General features: G+C 47.2%; 1 protein-coding gene across 1 annotated transcript in view; it reads right to left on the bottom strand.

Moving 5' to 3' along the window:
* Nucleotides 1-344: 344 nt before the first annotated feature.
* The window catches only part of LOC124071417 (transcription factor IIIB 90 kDa subunit-like), a 76980-nt gene continuing 52676 nt past the window's right edge, over nt 345-24648 (bottom strand). Inside the window, exons 17-19 of the mRNA XM_046411903.1 lie at nt 9928-9979; nt 3064-3229; nt 345-1700 (exon numbers count right to left, since the gene is read on the bottom strand). Of these exons, the coding sequence (XP_046267859.1) occupies nt 1663-1700; nt 3064-3229; nt 9928-9979 (256 nt within the window). The 3' untranslated portion in view covers nt 345-1662. The remainder of the gene's footprint in view (nt 1701-3063; nt 3230-9927; nt 9980-24648) is intronic.

The raw sequence follows: 24648 nt of genomic DNA on the forward strand, positions 1-24648 counted from the left end.
CTCTTCATTTTTCTGATCAGTTTGGTTTTAATTAGTTATTTGATGCTATAGAAAGATCCTAAAACATCATGACTGACAGCTGAGCGCGGCTCCTGATTGGCTCAAATGGGCGTGTGGGCGGGAACCTGATACCACACCTCCATCCCCCAGTCACAACTGCACAGGCTCTGGCTCCAAATGACATCACCAGAACAAGATGGCAGAGCTCGTATTGGGGACATGATGGCCTCACTTCTGTACAGCAGGAGGAAGTGGAGATGCGTCGGCCATCTTTACAGACGTTGATGATGGTTACACATTACGTCCTTAAACGCTAATAAAAAAGCAAACAAGCATTTTTTTTCTTCATGTGGTGAAATCTTTACTGTAGCAGCAAAGCACACAACAACATCGTGATGTGACGTCGTGACGTGCAGCAGCGACACACAGGCAGTCGACAAACACGCCTCGTTAAACACCGTTATGTTGCACTTCCTCATTTTGCCCAACACAAAAATCATAAAAGCTTAAATACAAAATAGATCTGTTCTCCGATTGGGCTCCCTCATTCATTTGAAAAATAGAATATTGCAGAGAAGGTATTTACATCCTGGCTTTAAACGCCTCAGTGGCCCGTGACAGGACATCGAATGACACAAACTCATAAATTAAATCTAAAGAGTCAACTAAGAAAAGGCCAAACCATGTTAAATAAAATAAACAATCACACAATACAAACTCGTTGTGGAATTAAAATCTCAGCACACTTTGTTGGAAGGCCACCTCACTGTAAGACTTTGGCTTAAGCAGAGCAGACAGCGTGAGTCGGCCCACTGATCACTGAAGGCTTTAATAAATATTGATCTGAGCAGCGAGGCCGTTTGAAGATCAGCCTCATGGTAACCAACGCTTTGATAACTGATCTTACGCTCCCTGATTGTTAGATGCTTGTTTTTGAGCACATGACACTTAAGTATACAAGCTTTGAATCAGAGTGAGTCAGGAACTCACTTACCGCTGAGTGTTACGAATGCAAAGGGAAAATTCAAGGATATTAAGCATTAGCATTGCGACCGGCTCGTCCTGAGCACGGCGGAAACGTTTCAGTCCACAAGGGACACGTCTGTCCCCTTCACGGTAACCGCTGATTTGGTGTTTTGCAGGACAAAAAGACATTCAGATTAAAAAAACAGATGTTTTCTTAGACATCAACATGACTCGTATTGTTCCAGCAGCATTTAGCTGACTGCGTTTCAGTGAAGCTACACATTAAGGTCAAGTCATTTAAAGGCTGTTGAAACAACATGGAGCGTAGCTGTTTGAGCCCAGTTTTAACCCAAATGTCTGTTGGCCTACAAACCAAAGCTTGCTGGAGTGTTTCCTACCTCTGCTGTTGCATTATCATCTGCAGCACACTGATAAACGCACTCATATCCCTCACTTTGAGCACCCGAGCAGCACGTCCTCCCAGTCCACTCCAGCTGGGAAGCCAAACGGGACGAGCAGTGCGACTGATTTTGGTTTTCCTGCATACGTGTCCCATTTGTTCCCAATGAGGATCCTTCGTTCCTCTTTGCGTCACAGCTCCCAGCCGCGGCTGCAGTCATTTTGTGTCCCTGGTTGGTAAATATTTGATAACTTAAGGATTCAGTATTAGGGAGAATAACTCAGGGACGACTGCTGCTAGAATCCATCGTCGTAATCTCCATCACAGCCATAATCTGGAGGGTGAGAGACACAGAGGGAGGCGTTAGAGACACAGTGATGAGATGGGGTTAGATTCTCCTCTGTGGGTACTAATCCTCCACAGAGACACGCTGGTAACAAGCCGAAAACAAGCAGAGGTGCCACGGGGAGGAAACACCGGTGTTACACTGGACTTCGTACAGGAAAAGACGCCCACTACGTGCTGATGTTCACCAAACGCTTCCTACTGCTGCACTGTCACATTAAAAGCATTTACCTGCTTTTAATTTATAGCGAATCAGTTAGGGCTTCAACCGTTCACAGCATATAAAGATGTCCGACACAAGAGCTCCCCAGAAGTCAAGCCAAAACACGTGAATGGGCCCCTGGTGGCCGGCTGCAGGGCAGGTCAACCCCTCCCCTTCATGTTAGCAGATGGGACAAACTAACAGCAGTAACTTGGAGATGTGCTAACTGACTGACTGACTGACCGACTGACTGTCTGTGGTTTATTCTCCAGTGTCTGCAGCTGTGCATCCTTATCGACCCTCTCAGAGTCTCTTCCAGCTCCAGAGGTGCTGCTGAGCCTGACCCTGACCTTTGACCTCACTGTGGGGCAGGCAGGAGGACAAACAAAAAGTTTCCCTACAGGAATCAATTAAGCAGCTCAGGACTTTTTATGGCGGCAGAGTCAGGGACCTGAAAGTTTCACAGCCAGAGACCTTAAATTCATGAAATTTAATCTGACCGAGGCCTCATTAAAACATACCAGGAGTCTGAGTCGTGACCCAGAGAGGCAGGTTCATTAAAAAAGTGATCCTAACTATTTCACAGTCCAGACACTCGGTGTCCAGCTGGGAAGTGATCAAGCAGTCTGACACGGTCGGTGCCAACGAAACTCAAATGTTCAAATCAGCCAGAGGCCGTCAGATCCTGCTTTCAAGAAACAAACAAAACAACTCATTATCAATTTGTCAATCAACTGAAAAACTAATCAAAAACCATTTTAATTAATTAATTTACTTCATTTACCACCCAACCAGTCAAAGCCCATTAGATTCTTATGACTCACGCTGAAAACCAACACTCAGTGTTATTTGCATTGTTTGTATTTGTTATCGTTGAAAATGAGGAATCTGAAGCCTCCACGTGGGAACAATCAATCAAAACCAATTAACATTAACTGCCATAATTAGGAAAATGATCACAACATGTAGTTTTGATTTTGGGGTGAACTGATTCAACTTCCGGTTCAACTGTTAACCTTCAGATGTCAGAAAGGCTGCAACCTGAAGTGTTGTTTGTTTTTCTTCCCATCATGTTTTTATTTACAGACCAAAGCAAATTTCAGACACTCTCACTCTGCACGTTAATCTAACCGTGTGCACTCAAACTGACCGTTTCCGCCCAGCAGGTGCAGGGCGCTCATGCAAGCCTCCTCTTCCTCCTCGTCTTCCTCGTCAGCGGCTGCATCATCGTAGACGACCGGCCCGCTCTCCACCACCACGCCGCTGCCGCTGGCGGGGGCTCCCACAGGCACCGGCAGGGGGTTGGAGTTGGCAATCTGAGCAAACAGGAAATAATATTGGCCGTGAGCGGACGCGCGTCGTTCGATATTTTTAATATTTTCCTCTGCGTGACACTCGAGTGTCCCCGGGGAAATCTAAGCCAGATCTGATCTGATATGCCCCACTTCCTTTAAAATCATAAAAATAATAAACAGGGTGTAGTATGGTGGCGACAGGATGTTTCATCTGCTGCAGCGTCCTCACATGTGACCAAACGCAGCATCAGAGCGTGACCACGACCTTTATTATCTCACATTTACACATTATTCTCTCATTTCAGACATCTGCACAGTCAACGCTGCACTTTGTGTTGTACTAAAGGGTCAGAAATTAACTCGCGCCTCGGGGCACAAATACCCTTCAAAGTTCATAAAAAGCCAGTGACATTAAATATGAAGGAGGGTGGGGGTGAGCGAGGGGGCAGGGATGCAATTAGAGCTCATTTCAGCCCGGTCACATCGCCTTAGCCGAGCTGTCCAACGTTCACGAACGCCACGACTTTACCTCCCGCAGCGGACTGGGAGAGTCTCCCCAGGTGCATGCTGGGAGACAAAAATGGGAGCAGGAGGAAACGCTGGCAGCAGGAAGAAAAAATAAACAACTGGCACAATAAAAGAGGAGATCATTTTCCAGCAGTGGAAACGACGATAAAACAAACGGCAGGGAGGTAACCTGTCGTCTCACCTCTCATGAACTATAAAAACTTCTGAACGTGTGTGTGTGTGTGTGTGTGTGTGTGTGTGGGGTCAGCTTCACACACTGTTAGCTGTTTAACCAGTCAGAGGTTTGCTGTGGAAACCTGCGCTGCGTGTGTGTGTGTGTGTGTGTGTGTGTGTGTGCGTGACGGAGCTGCAGGTTCCCAAAGTGTTTTTGTTTGTTTTTATGATCATCACCAGCGTTCATTAACACAGGAGGATCATCTACAGGTTGATGCTCTGACGATCAGGTTTAACGACCTGCTTTCGTTTGGTGCGGTGGATGGCTCCGAGTACTACGATACCCATGAGCCTCAGTCACTGTTGCTATGGAGATGAAACCTGTCAGAGGCACGAATCAGAGGTGTGGCAAATAAAGAGAGATTTATTGTCTCAGCTGAGAACAAAGTGTGTACAATAATAGTAATAATAACAGAGCTAAACACTGCACACCTGAAATGTTGCTGCACATTTCTACAGCTGTAATCTGTAGCCTTTAGCTTCAGCTGACTGTTAGCTGAGTGACTAAGCTGCACAGGTAAGCCACACCCCGTGGGTTATCACCACCTTGGCTCTGAACAATACGCCCGGCGTGTTCTTCTGTAGCCATTTGGGTTTTGCTGAGTCATCGCTTGTGTGTTCCTTTTTTGGGGGGGGCAGCCGTGGCCTAGAGGTTGAAGAAGTGGCTTGTGATCGGAGGGTCACCGGTTCGATTCCCCCACCGGACGGGCAGGAAAAATTTGGGTGTGGTGGAGTGATTAATGCGAAAAATGCTCCCTCCCTCCATTACCCGGCTGATGTGCCCTTGAGCAAGGCACTTAACCCCCCAATATGGTATGGGTTGGTAATAATATGTAAAAATATATATACTGTCAATAAAGCTGATTCTTTATTCTTCTTCTTGAAGCTCTGACCATCAGTTCTAACGCTTATGGTAACAAATATTTGCTAAGATGTGGAAGCATGGAGGACAGAAGTCAAATGAGACAACTCACACAAGTAACGAGCTTGTAAACAAACTGACAGATTATCAGTTTGGTTGTTGGAAATGTGGGAAACCATGAGCACAAAAACTACAGCAGGTAGTTACAGCAGGTGTACCGTAACAGACCCTGACAGCCAGTCAGAAAGGATTTATGTTCTCGTCCACGGTATAAAACATCACATAAGGCGTCGATGTGGCGATTCTGTGTGCACTTATTGCACTTGACGACGAGTGATTGGAGAGTTTCTCAAAGCGTGCTGCTGCAGGATGAAGAAAATTTCCCCTTGGAAAACCCTGATCTCATTCTGAAGAACGAGATTTATTCCGCTTAGAGATGAACTGTACAGATATCAAAAGGCAAACAAACTATCGTACACCGCGGGGGCCGGGTGGTGCACGGCGAGGAAGATTTCATTTCCACTCGCCTCTAAAACGAGACTTTCTAAATGAGAAGCTGAAACATTTGTGCAGAGGAAACCCATCACGTTCAGTTTTTCCACAGCGACTAAAAGGAAACCTGCGTGTTATCACTTCCCTTTCAGCCAGGGCTAATTATAAGGCTGGAGGAGAAGCAGGTGGAGGGGTCTGCCGCGTGACGGAGAGGTATTTCTGTTCTCCTCAGTAACAGCCTGTTGGAGTCCCTGCTGAGGCCTCCCGCTCTCTGCCATCTCTCCTTCCAATTTGCCTTTCATTTTCCTCTCCTTCCCTTCCTCCCACCTTTATGTTGCCTCTCTTTTATTCTACCAACATCCTCCATTCTTCAGCAACATTCAGAAAAATAATCCCAAAGAACACACAAGATCGTAAACGCGGCGCTGCAGACTAGCGAGGGGGTGGCGGCTGTCAAATGGGTCAGGGTGAAGGTCTGTGAGAGGAGATGAAGCTGTGGACAAGGAGGAAGAAACCAGTGCTGGCCTCACTGCTGGTTCGGACTAACGTCGCACACTCAGGAGTGTTTTTAAGCTTTCAGCTCAGTCTGACTCGCTGTGCTTTAACGAGAGGTCTGCTCGTTAGGAGCGAGAAGGCAACTCGAACCAACTAGAGGAAACAACCGCTCGAGAGGCTTTTACGGGCGTGAGGACATCTGATCGGTGGCAGTTACTCATGCAGTGAATTAACTGAGAGCAAACCGCAGTCTGGGTTTCTTTAAGTGTTTTAAATGGCACGACAACCTGAGGGGATAAATTACAGAAAACTGCGAGTTAAGTCACAGTAATCACGTCCCTGTTGTGTAAAAATAAAACCTTTTCCAGATTAAGGGTTCCAACCGCATCCCCTTCTGACGTGGTTAGCATAATTAGTGGTCCAATGAATTAATCAGCATTAAATCAGTTTCTACGATGCAAAACAAACTCGAGTCAAAACAAATGAGTCCAAATCCACAAGCAAACAAGATGGGAAGCTGCCGTCAGTAACACAGGATGAAGTGACAAAACACAAAGCAGAACGTCAGCAGAATCACAACGATTACATCAACCTTCAGATTCAGCTTTGATTCAAAAACGCTCCGTGTGTTTATCTTCAGTCGGCTCGACTTTACAGGCCTCAGATCAGACAGGAGACTCCTCACTACTACCAGGAGAGACCACATCGGAGCTGCCACGATGAAGGCCCCGATCACACAGAGTGTTTGGCAAAAGTCGTGCAAGCGCAGGCGCTTCTCCTCTGTGGCTGTTGTGTCGAAGCAGCCGTCACCCCCGCAGCAGACCCGTCACGTCACCTTCAAGACTCTGATAACTTCGGTGGCTCTAATTCTGCTCGTTTGTTCTCACACTGACGTCAACACAGAAACTCAGTAATGTCTAACTAAACAACGCGAGCCCAGTGAGGAGAACGCGCCGTGTGGTTCGCCGCCGGCCGGGCCTGACGGCTTCTCTGAGAGCTCGACTTCAAACAGACTCAGCCATCAGCTGCTGAGACTATTGCTTGCATAAGCAGACTATTGCTGCAACACCAGAGCGACTGTGTGCAGTTCAAAGCCCCTGTCCCATGACCTCATCACTCTTTTCAGATTCTCTGAGCCTCTCTGAAAATCCCCACATCTGCGACTGCACTCGCCGCTCCCTCGGCCAGCTCCAGTCTCAATGTGGGTCAAAGGAGTAGAAGAAGAGAGGGCGGCGGAGAACAGCTGGGCCAGTTTCAATTGGCAGAAAACGACTCGTTCCTGCTCCTCTGTCCTGTAAAGTGATCATCTCCTGCCTCGGCTTGCTCGGACAATGTACACACTAAGTGACGGCTCACTGACGAAGGCGCAGGAAATCAGTTTTGCTGAGCGACCAGCAGAAGCTTGGCAGAGCACAAACACGTCTTTTCAATCTGGTCCTGCTGCTGCAATCAAACGTCAACATTACATAACGGGAGCAGCGAGCGAGGAGCGGCCCCAGCCAATGGGGACGGCTGTTTGCCTCCAGTTCCCAGGGGGAGGCGGCGGGGCGGGGGGGTTGCTAAGTAACAGGCCTTGTTGACCCGGCCCCTCGTGGCAATGTTTTCTTCCTGGTCGACAGAGCCTGAGCTCCCTGAGCTCCTCCATTCAGAGCTGCCAACAGCACATGATGGAGAGGGAGACAAAGGCCGAGGGAGGAGGAGGAGGAGGAGGAGGATGAAGGGACGGGAAGGAATGTGGAGAGTGATGGGAAAGGAGGGACAGCAGCACAGCAAAGCATTAACAGGAAGAGACGAGGAGGGAGTGAAGCATGAAGTGATGAGGAGAGAAGGAAAAGAGAGAACAGCGTAAAGAAGATGAAGGGAAACAGCAGAGGAGTTTGTGTTAGTATTTCTACTCAATGAAAAGTCCCATTAAAAAGTTCTTTTATTGATGTGATTCCCTGAAAATGTGTCATGAAGTGAAGGAGCTGCCATCACTGCAGTGACATGAACACTTGGACACGTCCAGGACATCCTGTACAGCCTGCCACACGTCGGACATCACCGAAACAGCAGCAACAACTGCTCCGACCGTCGACGTTACATTTTATTCTATGATACTTAAGTCAGCAATCACAACGGAAGGTGAAGCCCTGTGATTGGGTGTGTCTTACTGAAATGCACCCTGAGAGTCGTAGCTGACTTCTTCTCTTAGGTTTTTAATGCCTGCAAACTCCAGCTCTTTTACATATTTTCTAGCACAGAGCTTCAGCTTCTGTGTTGATGATTCAGGACTTCATATCCATATGAGTTTTGTCACGAACTTCTCAAAATAACTTGTGGTCCTTTTCTTCTTTCTGAGGTGGAACATGACAGACGTTGGTGACTTAAACATAAGAAAGGAGAGCAGCAGTGGTGCGAAGCAGGAGGAGAAGAAAGGACCGTCAGGACTGTGGAAAATAAGATATGAAATTAAAAAGAGCTTTACAGAGTTTATATGAACCCCAGAAATTTTAGACTCAGAAGACGATGTTATACGACGTGAGATTGAATTTGGGCCCAATTTAAAATCAAATTAAGAGACAAAGTTGGGAAAACCGTCCTTTCTCCCTGCAGAAGCCTGCTGAAAGCTCTGAAGCTTATAATGAGAACGTCCAGAAATTAACTGTTCAAAGACACAAACGTCTGTGAAGCAGAGAGGACACACACTGCAGCGGTAACCTTGTTCTGAGCGGATTCAGCTGAAGTCGGCAACAGGCCAACAGAAGCCCATCAGCGCAGGCAGGTAAAGAAAGAGCTCTAAAGGCGCCGTTTAAGACGCTTTCACGCTCACGTTCAAGTATTTATTTTAAGAGCCCGTCTGAGTGTTCTTCAGGAGAAATGAACGCCCTGTAGGCAGAAAGGCAGTGAGGAAGGAGGAGGAACGGAAGCAGAAACAAAGACAAAGGGAGGTTCACTTCTCACACGGTCCGAGTAGATTTATTTATCCCCCCCATCCGCCCTGCAGGAGATCTGAGCAATCAGCCACCAGCTTTTAACGGCCGCCCGGGAGGGACCGACGGGCAGCTACAGTCTCAGCTTCATTATGTGCACACTGAAATCCTCTGGTAGATGACTCAGGGCATCTTCTGGGTTTTTCTTATTGTCAACAAACACTGAATGAATCCTACTGCAGCCTGGTCTCAGCCCCATCGCATCAAACACGGCAGCCTGGGCAGAGTTTTGCTTCAGACTGCGACGCCGTAGGAATCCGGAGACGATGACACGACTGCGAGTTAAGCCAAAGCCCGAACCGTCTTAGTCCTCTGTGCTTCGTTCAGGCCTTCTGCAGTGCTACCAACACAAAACTATGAGCTTGTGTTGGCACACAGGTGAGCACAAACCTGATGGGTGGATTAACCATATTTTTTGCTAAAACTGACACGTGTCCACACAGCATGGGTGAGCTTTGAAGTGACTGTGGCTGGCAATAATAACATTAACAATAACAACAATAATAATAACAAGATTAAACAGCCTCCTGCACACTCAGAGTCCACTGCTGCTTACAGACGTGTCACGACAGCCTGCAAACACCGACAAAAGAAATATCACAAACGTCACCGTCTACAGCAGACAAGAAACAAAAACGTCCAAGATGTCTTACAAAGGGACAACAGCGTCTTCTCCACATGATGATACCTGTGCTTTAGGCAGGTGTGTAACACAGTGACATAGATAAGATGCAGAAATGCAGGTTGGACCCGCGATGAGGCGTTTGAGGACCAGCGGTTTCTGTGGGTGTTAACTTTAAAACATGCACAACAACGTGTAGTACAATAGCAAAACCTTTAAAGGTGACCTCACGTACTGTCAGCGGGCGTCATCAAGTTGTAGTGATGAGCCGTCTCACTTTCTGACCTGCCACCAGTTACTTTCATTACTTCCCAGTAACGTTACCAACCATTATCTGTTAGCTTCAGATTTATTTTAGCTGCTCTGGTACCTCACAGTGGTGACGGTGAGGCTGCTGTGTGAGGCAGGTGAGTCTCTGCAGCTGAGGGAGCGCAGGAGGACCTCATCTGTCTGAGGGTTCGGGTTTATGTGTTCACGCCCACGAGAGCGAGCGAGTGAGCGACGGAGAGGAACAGCAGAAGCGATGAAGACTCACCTGCTCTGCGGCGAGCTTCTTGTTGGGCTGTCCGGAGATGAACGGCTGCAGCCTGCAACACAAAACACAAGCAACAGCAGCAGCAGTTAGGACTTCACGTTCTGCAGCTTCCGCGTGACGTAACAATCCTGCTTTCAGTTCAGACACAAAGAGCCTGTTGGAAAGTTTCTGATTTATACACACATAAAATGAAAACTACAGTCCAACCACAAACATTAAACATTTCATGTCTGTTCTTGACTCGTGTCCTCGTGTTCAGGGATTGTTTCATGCATGCAGACAGCAGCAGCGCAGAACGAGCTCAGCAGAGTCTTTATGAGGACGCCTCGTTCCAAACACAGGAAATCCCTCATCCCGCCACGTTTTAAATAACGTCGAGGTTTCCTGACCTTAAAGTCATGTGGCTGCACAAAATGAAGACCGTTATTCACACTGAAGGACAGTCTGAAATGCCAGTGAGTCCACAGCAGAATTAAAAGTGCAGATTTTATGAACCTCCCAAAGCCTGAGAGTAGTGATATTCATTTCCTGACATTAGAAGACAATAAAGTCTATGAGATTAAATTTCATTGTTCACCTCAGCAGTGAGGACAGCCAGTCTGTTTCTGCACATTTTCACCACTTTCATTTCCATTTCCTTGTTTCTGAGTTTGTTGCCTGAAGCCAGCAAGAGTACAAGACTAAGAAGACTTTACACTGAAATACCGAGCCTCGTAATCTTAATGAAATCCTTTGCTTCTATTGTGTCAACAATCGAATCCTCTAATAATGAACCTGATTACATGAATGTTTAATGTCATGGAGAGCGCGAGCCGTCTTTGAGACACGAGGTGTTAGCCTGATGGGGTTTTTGTTTTGTTCGGAGCTGAACAGGACAGGCGGCAGCAGAGTCGGCCAGCTGGAGGGGTTCCTGACGAGTCCCGAACCACGACCCGAACCCTGAGGAGCCGCCCACACCAAAAACAACAACAAAAATGATAATAACCTTATTTTACATTAGCTGAAAGCCTCCACGCTGAGTGATGACAGGAGACCAACGCCATCGCTTCAGCGTGAAGCGAAGCGGCGGGTCGACCAACCGTCTGCGAGCGCGGCCTCCTTTGAGGTCCCTCTTCACCTCAGTAACTTTCAAGCAGTCCCTTACTTTAAACAAAAGGAGTCAGGTGAAAAACATAAGGATTATTACTGGCTGTAATATTAACAGTCATTGCTTATTGCTGCTTCATCCCATCTCAGAGCACAGCTGGACGTTTTCTGCCACGGTTCCTTGAAAGCAGTATTACAATATTTATATACATTACACTCCTTATCACAGGATTTACTGCAATAATGGCACACAATATGGGCTGACGATTTCATTTCGTTTTCTTCGGCTGATCTTTTGAGTCTCTTCAGGCTTCAGGCGGCTGACAAGAACAAAAGAAAGAAAAAAAAAACTGGCGTGACTGACAGGCACAGCGACCGCCTGTCTGTGAGCACAATCTCTTCCTCGACAGTCAGAGATAATCAGCGATGAACGTACCACCGGCAGTAATTCCTAAGCAGCCGTCCCACCGTCCCAACCGGCTGGAATTAGCATCGTTCCCGGAGGCTCCCCGCCCCCCTTCCCTGCCCACCCGGCCCGGTGCTGAGCCCTCCCTCGAGGCTTACAGTAAGTGCTCGACTCTCGCTGATAAGAGAGAGAGAGAGAGAGAGAGAGAGAGAGAGAGCGTGAGTGAGCTTTTAATTAATCTGCTTTAACCAGGGGAAAAGGGGGGAGGAGGGGGAACAGAAAATGTGGCATCTTCACCCCCAACACTCCCCCTTCATTCCTCAAAGCTTATTAGAAAATCCCAACCAGGCGGGTGAATGGCACCCCGCTGAGAGAACCATTCAGGGCCCGGTACATGTGCTAGACTACACTCAGTCCCCCTGGGTCCTGACCTGGACACTGTGGGGGTGGGGGTGGGGGGGGGTGAAGGCGAGGATGAGCAAGTGAGCAGAAGAATAATGAGATGGACCAGTGGTGAGGGCACAAGGCAGCAGAGAAGCTAAGGAGGGAAGGGAAGGAATAAGGAGAGGAGGAAGAAGTACGGACGGGAACAGGAAATGGGGGAGGGCTAAAAGGAAGTAGTTTTAGAGGAGAGCTGGGGATTGGTTTAAATTCCATCAAAAGATCATTGACCAGCGTGTGACTCCAATCAGATGTGGATCAATAATCAATGCAACACAAATGATCCCCCATCGCTCATCACAGGCTCGAGACAGCAGAGCGACTCAGCGTTTCATCGTTACAGTCATTTATCAAGCAAAATGACATGTTGTTTGCACCTGAATATTTTTACATTTTACACTGTTTACACATAACTAATAAACACATAAATACATAACGTGCGACTTGTGCCAGGTGTTCCGCTGTGGAAATGCTGACGTCTCATCTGGATTCTCTCATCAGCAACGTCATGTCTCATAAGATCCTGGTTCCTCAGGAGTCTGACACACAGACCTTAGAGTCAGTCTCAACCCAAGGTAAGAAGAAGGAGAAGGAGAAGAAGGAGGAGGAGGAGGAGGAGGAGAAGAAGAAACGTGTGGAGTCATTTTAAAGAAAGATCTGAAATGAGTTGGAGCAAAGGGTGTGAAATTATTACAAACACTTTGTCTTAGTGAGACGATCTGGAGTCTTTTACACTCAGAGGTTCTCTAATGAAACCAGTCGCTGCTGCTGTGTGTAAAGGCAAAACACACACACACACACACACACACACATCCTCTCTCTCATTATCACATTGACTCCAGTGATTTCATCTCCAGCCATTTCCATTTTAATAACCCCCGTCTTACAGAGCATATAATTGTTGTGTCTCCTCTCGTTTACTTCTCGCGCCGTGTTTGTGCGTCCTCTTGACAGTCGCGTGTTGTGTTTGCCCGTTAGCGCCGACGTGAGACGTTTCTACGAGCCTCTCGATTTTAACCTCGGTGATTGTTTTCAATTTATTATTTTTAAATCAATTTCCAATCACTGCTCGCGTGTTTCAGCTCCACACGAGTAAAGTGACAAAACAATGTGAGGGAATAAGTCCGTTATTCGCACGATAATCCAATCAGTAACAACGAGCAGGACGGATGAGGCAGCAATAATCTGCAAACTGGACGCTGACTGAAATTAGTTCTGCAACCAGCTCAGATGTAAATAAACGATGATAATAATCTGAGCCTCCGACTCGATTTTCCAGCTGGGGACGACTGTGTCCTCAGAGGCACACACACACACACACACACACCTTCATAATTAAATCAGGCCTAATCACAAACCCCCCCCACACACACACTCAGCCATCCTGCCCACTCAGACTTTCCCAGACAGTAAGATACACACACACAAAATACACAGAACCTTGTATACAAACAACAGAGACACACACACAGTCATTTGTGAGAGTGTGTGTGTCCATTCAGGCTGCAGTGCATTGTGGGGCTGGTGCGCAGCCTGGCAGGAAGAGACGCAGAGTCAGCCAAAAGAACTGATTGTGTTTTCTTCTGCCGAGGACTGAGTCCATTCAACACACACACACACACACACACAGCACCTGGTACTGCCGATTCATAGGAGACAGGATTATATAGACATCCACGTGTGCACACACACACACACACACTGCTGCTATACTTGTGGGGACTTCATTCTGTGGTTAACCTCTGACTGCTGAACCTCAACGTGCAGGTGAAGGCTTGCGTTTTGAGATGTGCTGTGGCCAGGAAGCCGCATAGCGACGCTAGCTGGTGCGCTAACTGCTAACGCCCTCACAAACTAGGAACCCTCAGCCTCTTTCTCTTTTCTCTGTGCTGGCTCTGCCCCTCCCCCGGTCACTACTGCACAGGCTCTGGCTCCAAATGACATCACCAGAACAAGATGGCAGCACTCTTATCAGGGACAGTTTGGCTTCACTTTAGTACAGTGGGAGGAAGAGGAGACGCGTCGGCCATCTTGACACACGTTAATGGTTCATACGCGTCTCCTCACCAAGAGGCCAACTGGACTTTAACTCCACATGAACAACAACACTCGTGTTTCCAGTGAGGGAGGCTCCCTCATTTTGGGAGGATTTCCATCACTTTCTCTGCACTTTTAAGATTTGGGACAGACACACACACTCACTCACACAAACACACACACGGCCATATTTAATAAGCCACTAACCCACCCGTGGCTGTTTGATGAGAGCTGTGACATTTCTCCAGATGGATGGGATTTCTGGGTCATTTAGCGGCTGGCTGCGCACTGCGGCGCTGGGCTCGTCCTTCGCAGATATTTTGGGGACCGTGACTGGTCTTGTGAACAGAGATTAGCCATTCATTGAGACGGGAGGGCTCTTAAAGGCTGCGGGCTAAACACACACACACACACACACATTAATGGGAGATAGCGTGACGAGAAAAGACATGCAGTGCAGCTTTGTAATGGCAGGAAGCGTATGCTTGAGACAGAAAGAACAAATGTTTCATAAAGGATCATAGAGAGTTATAAAGCAGTGTGTGTGTGTGTGTGTGTGTGAGGCTGGTGGCGTGACCAGAGGGGAGGATCACAGTGTTACACACTACTAATCACACAAATGGGGAGGATCTCTCTCATACACACACACACACACACACACACACAGATCAGAGTCATGAAGTCTGAGAGATCAAAGGGTTAACATGATCTTTCGCGCACACACACACACACACACACACACACACACGCACACGCACGTGACCCCCTCGTACTACAAACTCAGACCTTGTGGCGACAAAGTCACACTTGATTTTCTAAAACAAACTCTTGAAAAATTCGATCTTCGACACACTTCACCTCTTAGATTACACGATTTGACATGACGCTTAAATTACACGTTAGTTTTTCCTCTCATGCAGCCTCACGCTCTCTGACGGCGCAGTGAAATGGCCCTTTAATCTGCACCGGCAGATTAACCTCCTGCTGCAACGCAGCAAAATAACACACAATACGTCTGAGTTTCGTGCACCGAGTGTCCTCGAAGTGAGCTCAGGTCTCAAAACAAGAAGAATTAAAGCCGAAGAGATGAAGAAAGCTTTCAAAAATAAAAATAAATACCATCTTATGAGAACTAATTGCAGGTTCTGACGTCCCCAACTTCATGAACCGTAATTAGGAAAAAGTTGTCTGTTGTTAAAGCACAGCACATCACACACACAACACAGACTTCCTGCACAGTGTGAAACCTCGTTGTTACAGCACATTTCAAACAGAGCCAAAGCTTCTCTCAGGCTGGGCTCCACGCTACAGCACACCATAATATTTTAGACGGGTTTCTATTTTTCAATGTGCTTCAGACTTTGCGTGAGCGGCTTTTGTTTGTCCATTGTTTCTCCAAACTGGTTCTGACTGGTTCTCCACAGCGACAGCAGTGACCAGGAAGCTTCTGTAAAAGTGAGAGGAACAGGAAACAAACCAAACACCTCCATCTTTTCCGGTGCCATGGAAACACAGCCGCCTCTCGCCGCCCGTCGTGATCGACGAGTCCTCGCCATCATCGCCGCACTAAACCACGGGTTTGAATCCAGGCTGTTCATTGGTTCACGCACGCCTGAGCTGCTCCATCCAGTCTGCAGGTCGTCGATGAGGAGGCAGTCGCACAAAACGGTGCCAGAAACCTCAGAGGTTCTGTTACTGATGTGCAGAATCAAGGTCCTCTTCCTCTTCCTCCTCCTCCTCTTCCTGCTGCTGCTCGGTTCTGATTGGCTGAATGACTTCTCGTCTCTGGATGTCCTACAAACTGCCGCCTGCTTTACTGAAGCAGAAGTCAGCAAATGCATCCAACAAATCCAGAGGTTACATCTACTGTCAGCGTTCCCACCAACCGATCAACCTTCCTTCCTTCCTTCCTTCCTTCCCACCTTCCCTCCTTCCTACGACACTGTGAGAGAGAGCTGCAGGTTCATCTCCGACCTTTCACATCGTCTTCATCCTGTCGCGTCACAAGCCGTCATCGTCATGCAATGTAACCATCTGTTAGAGCCAGCAGCAAACTCCTCCACAGACCCGACCGCGGCGCCCTGCAGATGTTGGGGATTTATTGGCATTTCGGTCGAGGAAACTTTCTCTTCATTAGTACGCAGAAATTCTTAAACTTCAAATCAAAAGGAAGTGAGCATTTAAAATCTCCCCCTGCGGGCCGAACTTCCCACCATCAGCAGGAAATCACGTCTTCTTAGTATTCAAGAGCACAGTCCAGACTTTACTCAGCTCGCTCGCCAAGGCGCCTCCTCTTCATCAGAACTTCATTTTCTCCTCACTTTACCCCCCTGCAGTCTTTTATTCCTGTGGTTTTTCTGAGGTGAAGCCCTGGTTTGTTTTGAGTTTTCTCAGTCTTTTGTTCACTCGTTGAACGCGTTAATGAATTTCCAGAAAGGCGGACGTCCTCCTTCTGTTCGCTCTCATTCAGGTCACCTCGTAGCCTCGATCTCACTTTACCTCAAGTCACGAGAGAAGCTCCAGTTTGATTCGACTTTCAAAGCTTCTCCTCGAGGGACAGAAACAAATGAGTATTTTGTTTTTGGACTGAGGGAAATTTGATTGCATTAAATGAAGTGAATGACTCCCAGTTTGATCTCATTAATGACGCTTTTCTCGGTGCTGTGATGTGTTTTCAGCTCTCGGTTCTCTCACTTTGTGAAAGAACCGCACGTTTTAAATGAAATCCAAAAAAGTCAAAGACGTTTTTTGATCAAATCATTTTAAATTTCAAAGTGTGAACAGGTAGGAGGAGGTCAGGAGCGTCTGAACACGTGAATCGCACTGCACAATCTTCGCATTAAGTCTCAGGGCTGCAGGTAATTATTATTCAAATTACTGATTAATCCCCTGATTATTTTTGTGATTAATCTCTCAATTATTTGATCTAAAGAAAACGTCTGAAAACACACAAAAAAAACCACCCAGCTGTCACAGCAAGCCAGAGGTCACGATGAGGTCTTCAAATGTGTTTTATCTGAGCCCAAAATTATTTCATTTCCTACAAAATCAGTGAGAACCCACACACTCTCTACTCGGCTAACCTTATTCATCTACTTGTTTATTTAACTTGTCAAGTCTTGCTATATTTTTTTGTCATGAATTCTTATTTTTTAAATCTTCCGCAGCACAACAGGAGAAACCCGTTTTATTTCAACACAAATTCTGAAAAAAAATGGGTGGATGATTACGCCAGCATAAACTTTAGAGTGTGTGTGTGTGTGTGTGTGTGTATGTGTGGTGTGTGTGTGGTGTGTGTGTGGTGTGTGTGTGTGACAGCAGCGATTAATCTGAGCTCACTGGGAGTCTCGGAGTCGCTTGTGGAGGTCGGAGGTCAAACGGCCGTCAAACAGCGCTGCCGGCGGCAGACTTTTCGGCAGACCCCGTCTCCATGGTGACCATTTACAGCAGCAGGGAGTGGCTCCTGACGCCCGGTCGGGCCCCGCTGCGTGACACGGCGGCCATGTATAAATCACTCCCCGGGGAATGGGGCCATATGCAGGGCTCTCATCACATCTCATCACACACACAGAGTCTCACAGATAAATTTAAAAAATATCTTATCAAGTTGGCTTTGTCAGTGTATTCTGTAAAAATGTAAAATCCAGAACAGAAATGATAGAAGTGTTAAGTTTGATTAAGTGGAAATAAAATAAATTCGATTCCAGTCGATTCCACTAAACTGTTGTATGATTTTTTTACAGCGAAACACCAGCCGGTGGACTTTGTACTCGTCTGTCTCGCCCGCGTTTCCCGTCTGTCTCTAAACGATTAGCATCTTCAAAAAGAACAAAATTCATCTGTCAGGACTCCAATAGGCAGCCCTCTGAGAACATTTTCCAACAAAAATCAGTTTTAAGTCAGGACACATGAAGGACGGCAGAATAATCCAGGATCTGAACTTTGGCACGAACACATTTCGCTCATGAAAAGACACAACAAGCCGAGGAGCTTAAAGACGCCCCGTGAAGTTTCCTTGTAAACAATCAAAGCTCGTGTTTACACTCAGTGTTCTCACCAAACTGAACCGAGAGTCACCGCGAGCTCGTTTCGCACACATTTTAAATCCTACAGTTTTTACAGCCGTGTTTACGCGGTAGCAGCCGTCTTCTTCACTGGGCTGCTGGCAGGAAGTGAATTGCGCCGCCCGCGTCCTCCTGCACGTTGACAAACAATATGGAAGCCCACACGTGAAAACGCGGAGACTCGACTTCAGAGAATAAAATGTGAAACGAGCCTTCTTACAGGCTCGGTTCCAGCGACCTGAGGAGAAGAGGAGGTATTTTCAGAGGAACGTTTGTGTCTGCAGAAATCACGCTCACTGTGGGCGGGAAGCTCATCTCTTCCAAAGGAACCTCATGTACTGAACATCTCCTCCTCCTCCTCCTCCTCTTCCTCCTCTGGGATTTTTTGTAATCTGCTCTTAAAAGAGGCAGGATGGAGTTTCAGAGCGACTCTAACTCCTTCTCGCCCTCCCGATCGCTCACCGTCGGGCCACAGGTATTCTGGTTGGTTAAAGAACTGGTTAAAGTAACTACGCGCCGCATGTTTTGCTGGAGCAGAAGGTAACTCGCTAAGGTAACATGGCTGCAGGCACACATTCCTGTCCGATGACTTCATGACCAGAGCGCCGCAGCTGTCACGTTTAGTCGTCTGCAGTCGTCATCCAGGCATGAAGTCTGATTCGCAAACACACAACACTTCATTGACTTCTACTTCAGCCAATGTTAAAGGAAGCCAAGAGAGGGAGCCCGGATCAGGCCTAAAGGTGTGTTTCTGTGAGTGAACCCAACAGAAAAAAGATTTGACTGTGAAAGCAAGTTCTCCAAAACAAAAAAAAAAAAAAACGCCTTTCTCATCGATTCGGACGCCAAAACCCAAACCAGTTTTTTGTGGTGAAGAGTTGATCCGTGTTCCAACCCTCGGCAGCGGCCAAAACCTTCTGGCAGTGACCAAAAGACTGAGACTGTGGACACAAGCGGCCAAAATGAACTTCCCTCCCCTGGGCGGTGGGGTCAGATAAGGTGAGGAGGTGAGGAGGGGACAAGAGGCAGCTGATCAGGATTGTGCTGGGTGCCTCCTTTGGGGTACACCCAGAGCCTGCTGGACTCAGTACAGCATGGTGACTCTGATGACCTCTGTTTGAAAAGTCCTGTCAGAACAAACTCGACTCGCCTCGACTGACGAAACGTTCGGTACCGCGACACGAATTCAGTCACTACAGCAAGTTGCAGAAGATTTTAAAGCAGGCGTCGCCTCAGTCTTCCACTGACGGAAAAGTGTGAGCTGCATCATCGACAGCTCGTTTTTAAAAGTGTTTCAGGTTGTGTTTTTCCTGTGAACTCTAAAAGGTCCGAGCTTCTGCCCTGTCAGTTCGTTCCCGTCCCTTCTTAACCTCTTTGAAAGGCCAGTTTGTTCTCCGCTGGACTTCATCCTCACCGCTCGTCTCTTCCTGCCTCCTTCGCCTCCACGAGGAGGTCACGGCTTTCTGTTCCTCTGACACAGTTTCTCTCTCCATCAACACTCTCCCCTCCGAACTTTCTATAAAAAGCTGCCTAAGAATCACCTCCGTCACCTCCGTCACCACGCTGCTGAGAATGGATTCCTCTCTAATGGAAGCTCAACTCCCACAACAGTTTTTCTTACTTAAATCTGTGAAGATGTTGCGCTTACGTTCTTATGAAAAAGGTACATTTGCTTCAAATAACTGCAAGCTTAAAATATCACTTAACTTTAACCAAATATTGACTATTTAAACAACATGTAGGGAAAATATTTAAGAATAATTTAAGCTTATAGTTGTATTTGCCAACAAATCTAAATCGTCATATAAAGCACCGGGATGACTGCACCAGAGCTCTTAACACGTACACATGTGAGTAATGTGAGTATTTTCAATAGGACTGTGTGTTATTCAACAACACTTCAGGTGCAGCACAACTTCTTTTAAAATAATCATTTTCTTCTTTGCAATAAATTATTTGCATTTGTGTTCATGAAAAGTAGCAGACAACTGACCAATCACAGCTCTTGCAGAGATACCACGTCATTACACTTTTCAAACAAAAAGCTGTGTAAATCAAAGTACACTCAACTGCTTTTTAACTCTCTTTGCACTTCTGATTATGTGACATCATTGCATTTCTCTCCATCATCCATCTGACGTACATTGACTTTGTGTTTGCGCCTCCCTGGCCCTTCAGCCACGCTCGCGTCACGTCTCCGGACTTCGACGTAGCTGCCGCTCCGCCTTCCCCACAAACAAAGCAGCGTGTTTCACCCTACAGAGACGTCAGACCACAGAACTTCACGTCCGTCTCCCATCTATTAATCTCAGCCTCCCTCCTGCCTGCCCGCCTCACTTTCTATCCTTTCACTGGCTTCCTCCCTCCGTCTCACCCTCCCTCACTCATCCACTCCGCCGCGACTCTCTCTGTTAGGCTATCAGTCTCTGCCGGGCTTAGCGTCTCGTTCCTAATCAGCTTACTGCCAATGAGACTAAGCCTGAGCTGAAAAGGCGATTGAGGGAGGCCGTTTAGCCACTGGCTGACAACTGGCAATAGCTTGGGGGGGGGGGGGGGGGCATCAATAAAACTAAGCAGGGAAGGAGGGTAAAATATAAAAATGAAACTAACATATCACCCCGGGTTTTAAGAGAGTGGAGACCGACTTGAGAGTGAAGATAAAGGGGGACAAAAGAGGAAGTAACTCGGTGTATTTCAAGTGTTGAAGCATCCCTTCTTGTGGCTCCAGGGGAAAGTCCTCACAAGCTAAGCTACGCTGCGGCTCTCTGAGGCCATGAACTACCACAATAGTATCAACTCTGTTAGTGTCAACATTTTCAGTCGCTGGCTGGGCTGTTTTTTCTTTTTCCTCTGTGGCTAAGCAGTGGATAAAAACTTGGATGTTCTCCAAATGGCCCAGTTTTAGAGTTCCCCTCGAAATTCCAGCCCTGGCTGCCCCATTAGTTACAGTGCGAGGAGCGCCGGAGAACAAAGGTTTGGCCGTTGAAAGCTGTCTGGATGGAAAAGGCTGCGGAGGAAAAGCTGCTGTCGCTGCTGCGAGCAGAGCCGGATGTCCAGAATCAAAGAGATGCTCTCGTTTCTCGCTGCTCCATGAGAAATGGGTTCGTCCGAGGAGGAGGGGGGAGATTAAATACGCGAACATCTCTCTGGATGAGAGTGGAGGCTGAAGACCCTCATGTAAATGTACGGGAACCGTGCTTCGTTCATAATGCGAGCAGCGCTGGAGCAGGCCGAGAGCCTCCGCCGTGGACTGTCATGTACGAACTGACTATGACACGTCAGGCATCACCGGGCAGACTGTGATGCAAAATACTGAGAGCGTTCAGCTAACATTTCACCCCATCAGTCCATAACATCATGGACGACTGCTGTTCAATGATTTATTATTCATCACTTTGGTCCATTTGGTTTCATTCCTTAATATAAAGCTCAGGTGCAGCAGCAGCAGTTAAAGGGACAGTTCACCCCAAAAGTGCTGTTTATCCGTACAGATAGTTTTACTGTATATAATGGAACTAGACAGCAAAATTTTTCCTTTCCAGAAATCATGACAAGATAACCCACAGAACTTGTTGTGAGCAGTTTCATGTAGGAACTTTGTTTCCATATCACTTCTCTGAAAGAAGCACCGACTCATGACAGGGTGAAGCATAAACATCGATGGTGTCTGAGCTGTAATGTCAGTCACCTAAAGTGATGCCTCAAATGAGCCCCACAATCACTGCTAGCTAAAACACAAACATCTAATTCACTAACTGACAAACTGAGTAAAGTCAGCGCCACTCCCTTCCTTTCCTGATAAAATGTCCTCTTAGAATTCATATGAACAATCACTCAGCTCTGCTAACACTCTCCAAGAAAAAACACAAGAAATATTCTCTTCTTGACTTCCTGGTTGACCAACACGTCGGCTTGCTGGGTCCCCAGGAAGTCTGAGTCCCACCCTGCTTCCTTCCTTCCGAATCCTAGTCTCTCACACTGCGTTTGGACTCATGAAGTGTCTCACTGGAGGGAGACAAAGGTGTAGACCACATGCCAGGTGGATATGACCGCTCTGGGGGTTTTGTGAAGCCCTTTCAGCATACACTCATTTAGTTTGAAAACACATGACTTTTAAAACTAACAATTGTTGTGCCTTTAATTCCTGAAAAGCTCGTGTTTTGCAGAAACAAGCTTTTAATCTCATCAGCGGTAAGTGGTGCGTCACGTGGCTGCAGGGAAGTCCCAGTGAGTACATGAGGGGGTGGGGAGGTGGGCCTGGCATCACCCATGAGCCTCTCTGTCTGTCTGCTGACCTCCACCACTATCCGATGCCTCATTGGTCACAGTTTGAAAGGGGGAGGTGAGGGAGCGCTGGGGGGATCAGAGGCTTACCGGGAGGGGCTGCAAACCACAGACAAATTATACACCCTCCCCTAACACAGCTGGTCGCATAACAAGGAAAAACATCCTCTACAATCGAGTGCGCCGAGCAGGAGAATCTGATACTCGCTGCAGAGCCCCCTCTTTTCCCTCCGCTGCGGGTGGAGGCTGAACCGGAGCTGCTCTCACCCAGTTTTTCCTGTTTCTGAGGAGTTTGACTTTTTGACTTTCTCGTGACACCTGCTCAAAAAAACAAAACAAAATGGAAAGCATTTCCCCCCCTCCCACCTTCTGGCTTCGCCTCGGAGAAACGGTGGCAGTGGCAACATCTGGCCAGAAAACTGCTGAGTTCTGAGTTTGTCCTCAGCGCTGGCTGAGTCTGTGGGTCCGATTTACATTTGTGGAAAACCAACACAGGCCAAAGCGGTTGTTTCCCTCTGAGGAACAAAAATGTAGGGAGGAATTCTCTTTTTCTTTCTCTTCTTTTTCCAGAATAAGCTCTGGAGTCAGACAAGCACTCTAAAAAAGAAGAGAAGTGGAGTAAAAAAGCTTCGAATGGGAAAAGAACAGATGAAGGAGCAGAGAAGCGAGAGAGAAGGAGGAAAAAATATCACCAGAGGGCAATTATCTGGGCTATTTCTGGAAGACTGCTTTTCCATCCTCCAGTAGGGATGGAGGGAACAGGGAGGGTCTGTTTGGCAGCTGGCTGGAGGAGGTAGAGGGAGGGTGGAGAGACAGACAGAGGAGGGGGGAGGCACAAAAAGAAAGGAGCAGAAGTGAATGAGTGCACGGGACGTCTGAACCCAAAGACTGTCGGGTACAGCGAGTCCAGCAGGGCTCTGCTGTCCCCGAAGGGTCGAGATGGGAAGGAAACGAGGGAGGGAGGAAAGGAAACGAGAGAGGTGAAATGGAGTGACATGATGAGACAAAGATAACAGAGGCACATACGCCAAGAGACTTTTATTTATATAAAACAGGATCTCGAGAAGCTTTCATCTGTAACAGCTAAAGACATTCTGAGGCTGAAAGCAAAAGTGATAAATGGATGACTCAGGGGACACGGAGGACAAACATTTATCTGTTGGTTTACAGTGGGATTAAGACGATCTGATACACCGAGCTCAGAAAGAAAATAAAAAAAGGAGGCTCAAATGCAAGTAACAGCAGATAACAAGACGAATATAAACATGAGGTGACGAGACAAATCTAAAAGCGTGTTGTGATGAAGCCACAGAGTTTCCCTCAGCTGCTTTCAGCTTGTTGTTTTTCCACCTCTGACAAAACCTGAAAGGTTGAATTTTATAAAAACCTGAATCTGACTGTTTCACAGACTCCAGATCAGCACAGTTGGTTTCTAATCTTGGCACATCAGTCAGAAATATTCTTGCTACAGTTAAATCTCGATGCTTGTAAATTAACTGACTGACTGAAGCTCAGTTATCCAGAAGGAGCCAAGCGTCGGGCAGGAATTGGCTTCATGTAATCTAAAATATGAATGGAAGAAAATCCTCTCTGACCTTTAAAAACGGTAACAAGACAAGTAAGACGTCAGCGGAGCCCAGCGAGTTGTGAGGGCTTTAACCCCGCTGCTTTCTGTTTGCTCTAAGTGCTCTCATCGAACACGTCACACCAACCACGATGCTCGTTTTCAAGTCCAACCATCAAACTTGTCTGAGCGAAGAGACGCAAATTTACACCCTGTTTCGTAAAGTGCAAACACTTCAGTGGGGAGATCAAGAGAAAAGATGAAAGAGACAAAACGAGGAGGAGGGGGACACAGAGAGGACAAGAAAGGCAAAGAACTCGTTAGCGAGTTGCAAAAGCCCAAAGCAACAACCTGATGGTGCAGAGTGAGACGACAGGCCTGTAGCTGCTGAAGGCTTCTAACTGAGAGACTCAGTGAGGAGCAGAAAAGTAGGTGAACAAAAGGAGGACAGGCAGGGGAGAAAGAAGGAGGTCGGGAGGAAAGAAAAACATACGATGACAAAACCTGGGAGAGACAGAGAGAGAGAGAGAAGATGGGACACAAAGTGAGAGGAGACGGAGGGGAAAGAACAAGAAAGCAATAAAGAGATACTGAAAGAGGAAGGAGAAGGAAAGTTGCAGAGTTGTGAACGAGGGAAAAGAAAAGAGAGGGAGAGAAAGAGGAGGAGCTGATGGGAGCAAAGAGGAGACAAATATGATTGGTTTAATGGGAGAAGGTAACCTTGAAGGAAAGCCCTGTCAAAGTGCATATGCTATACAGACAAAAGTATCCAGACACTCTCTTTATGGGGCTGTTCCTCAGGGTTTGGGCTCAGCCCCTGACTTCCAGTGAAGGCAAAT

The sequence above is a fragment of the Scatophagus argus genome, chromosome 15 (genome assembly GCF_020382885.2).
Source record: "Scatophagus argus isolate fScaArg1 chromosome 15, fScaArg1.pri, whole genome shotgun sequence".
Classification (NCBI taxonomy): domain Eukaryota; kingdom Metazoa; phylum Chordata; class Actinopteri; family Scatophagidae; genus Scatophagus; species Scatophagus argus.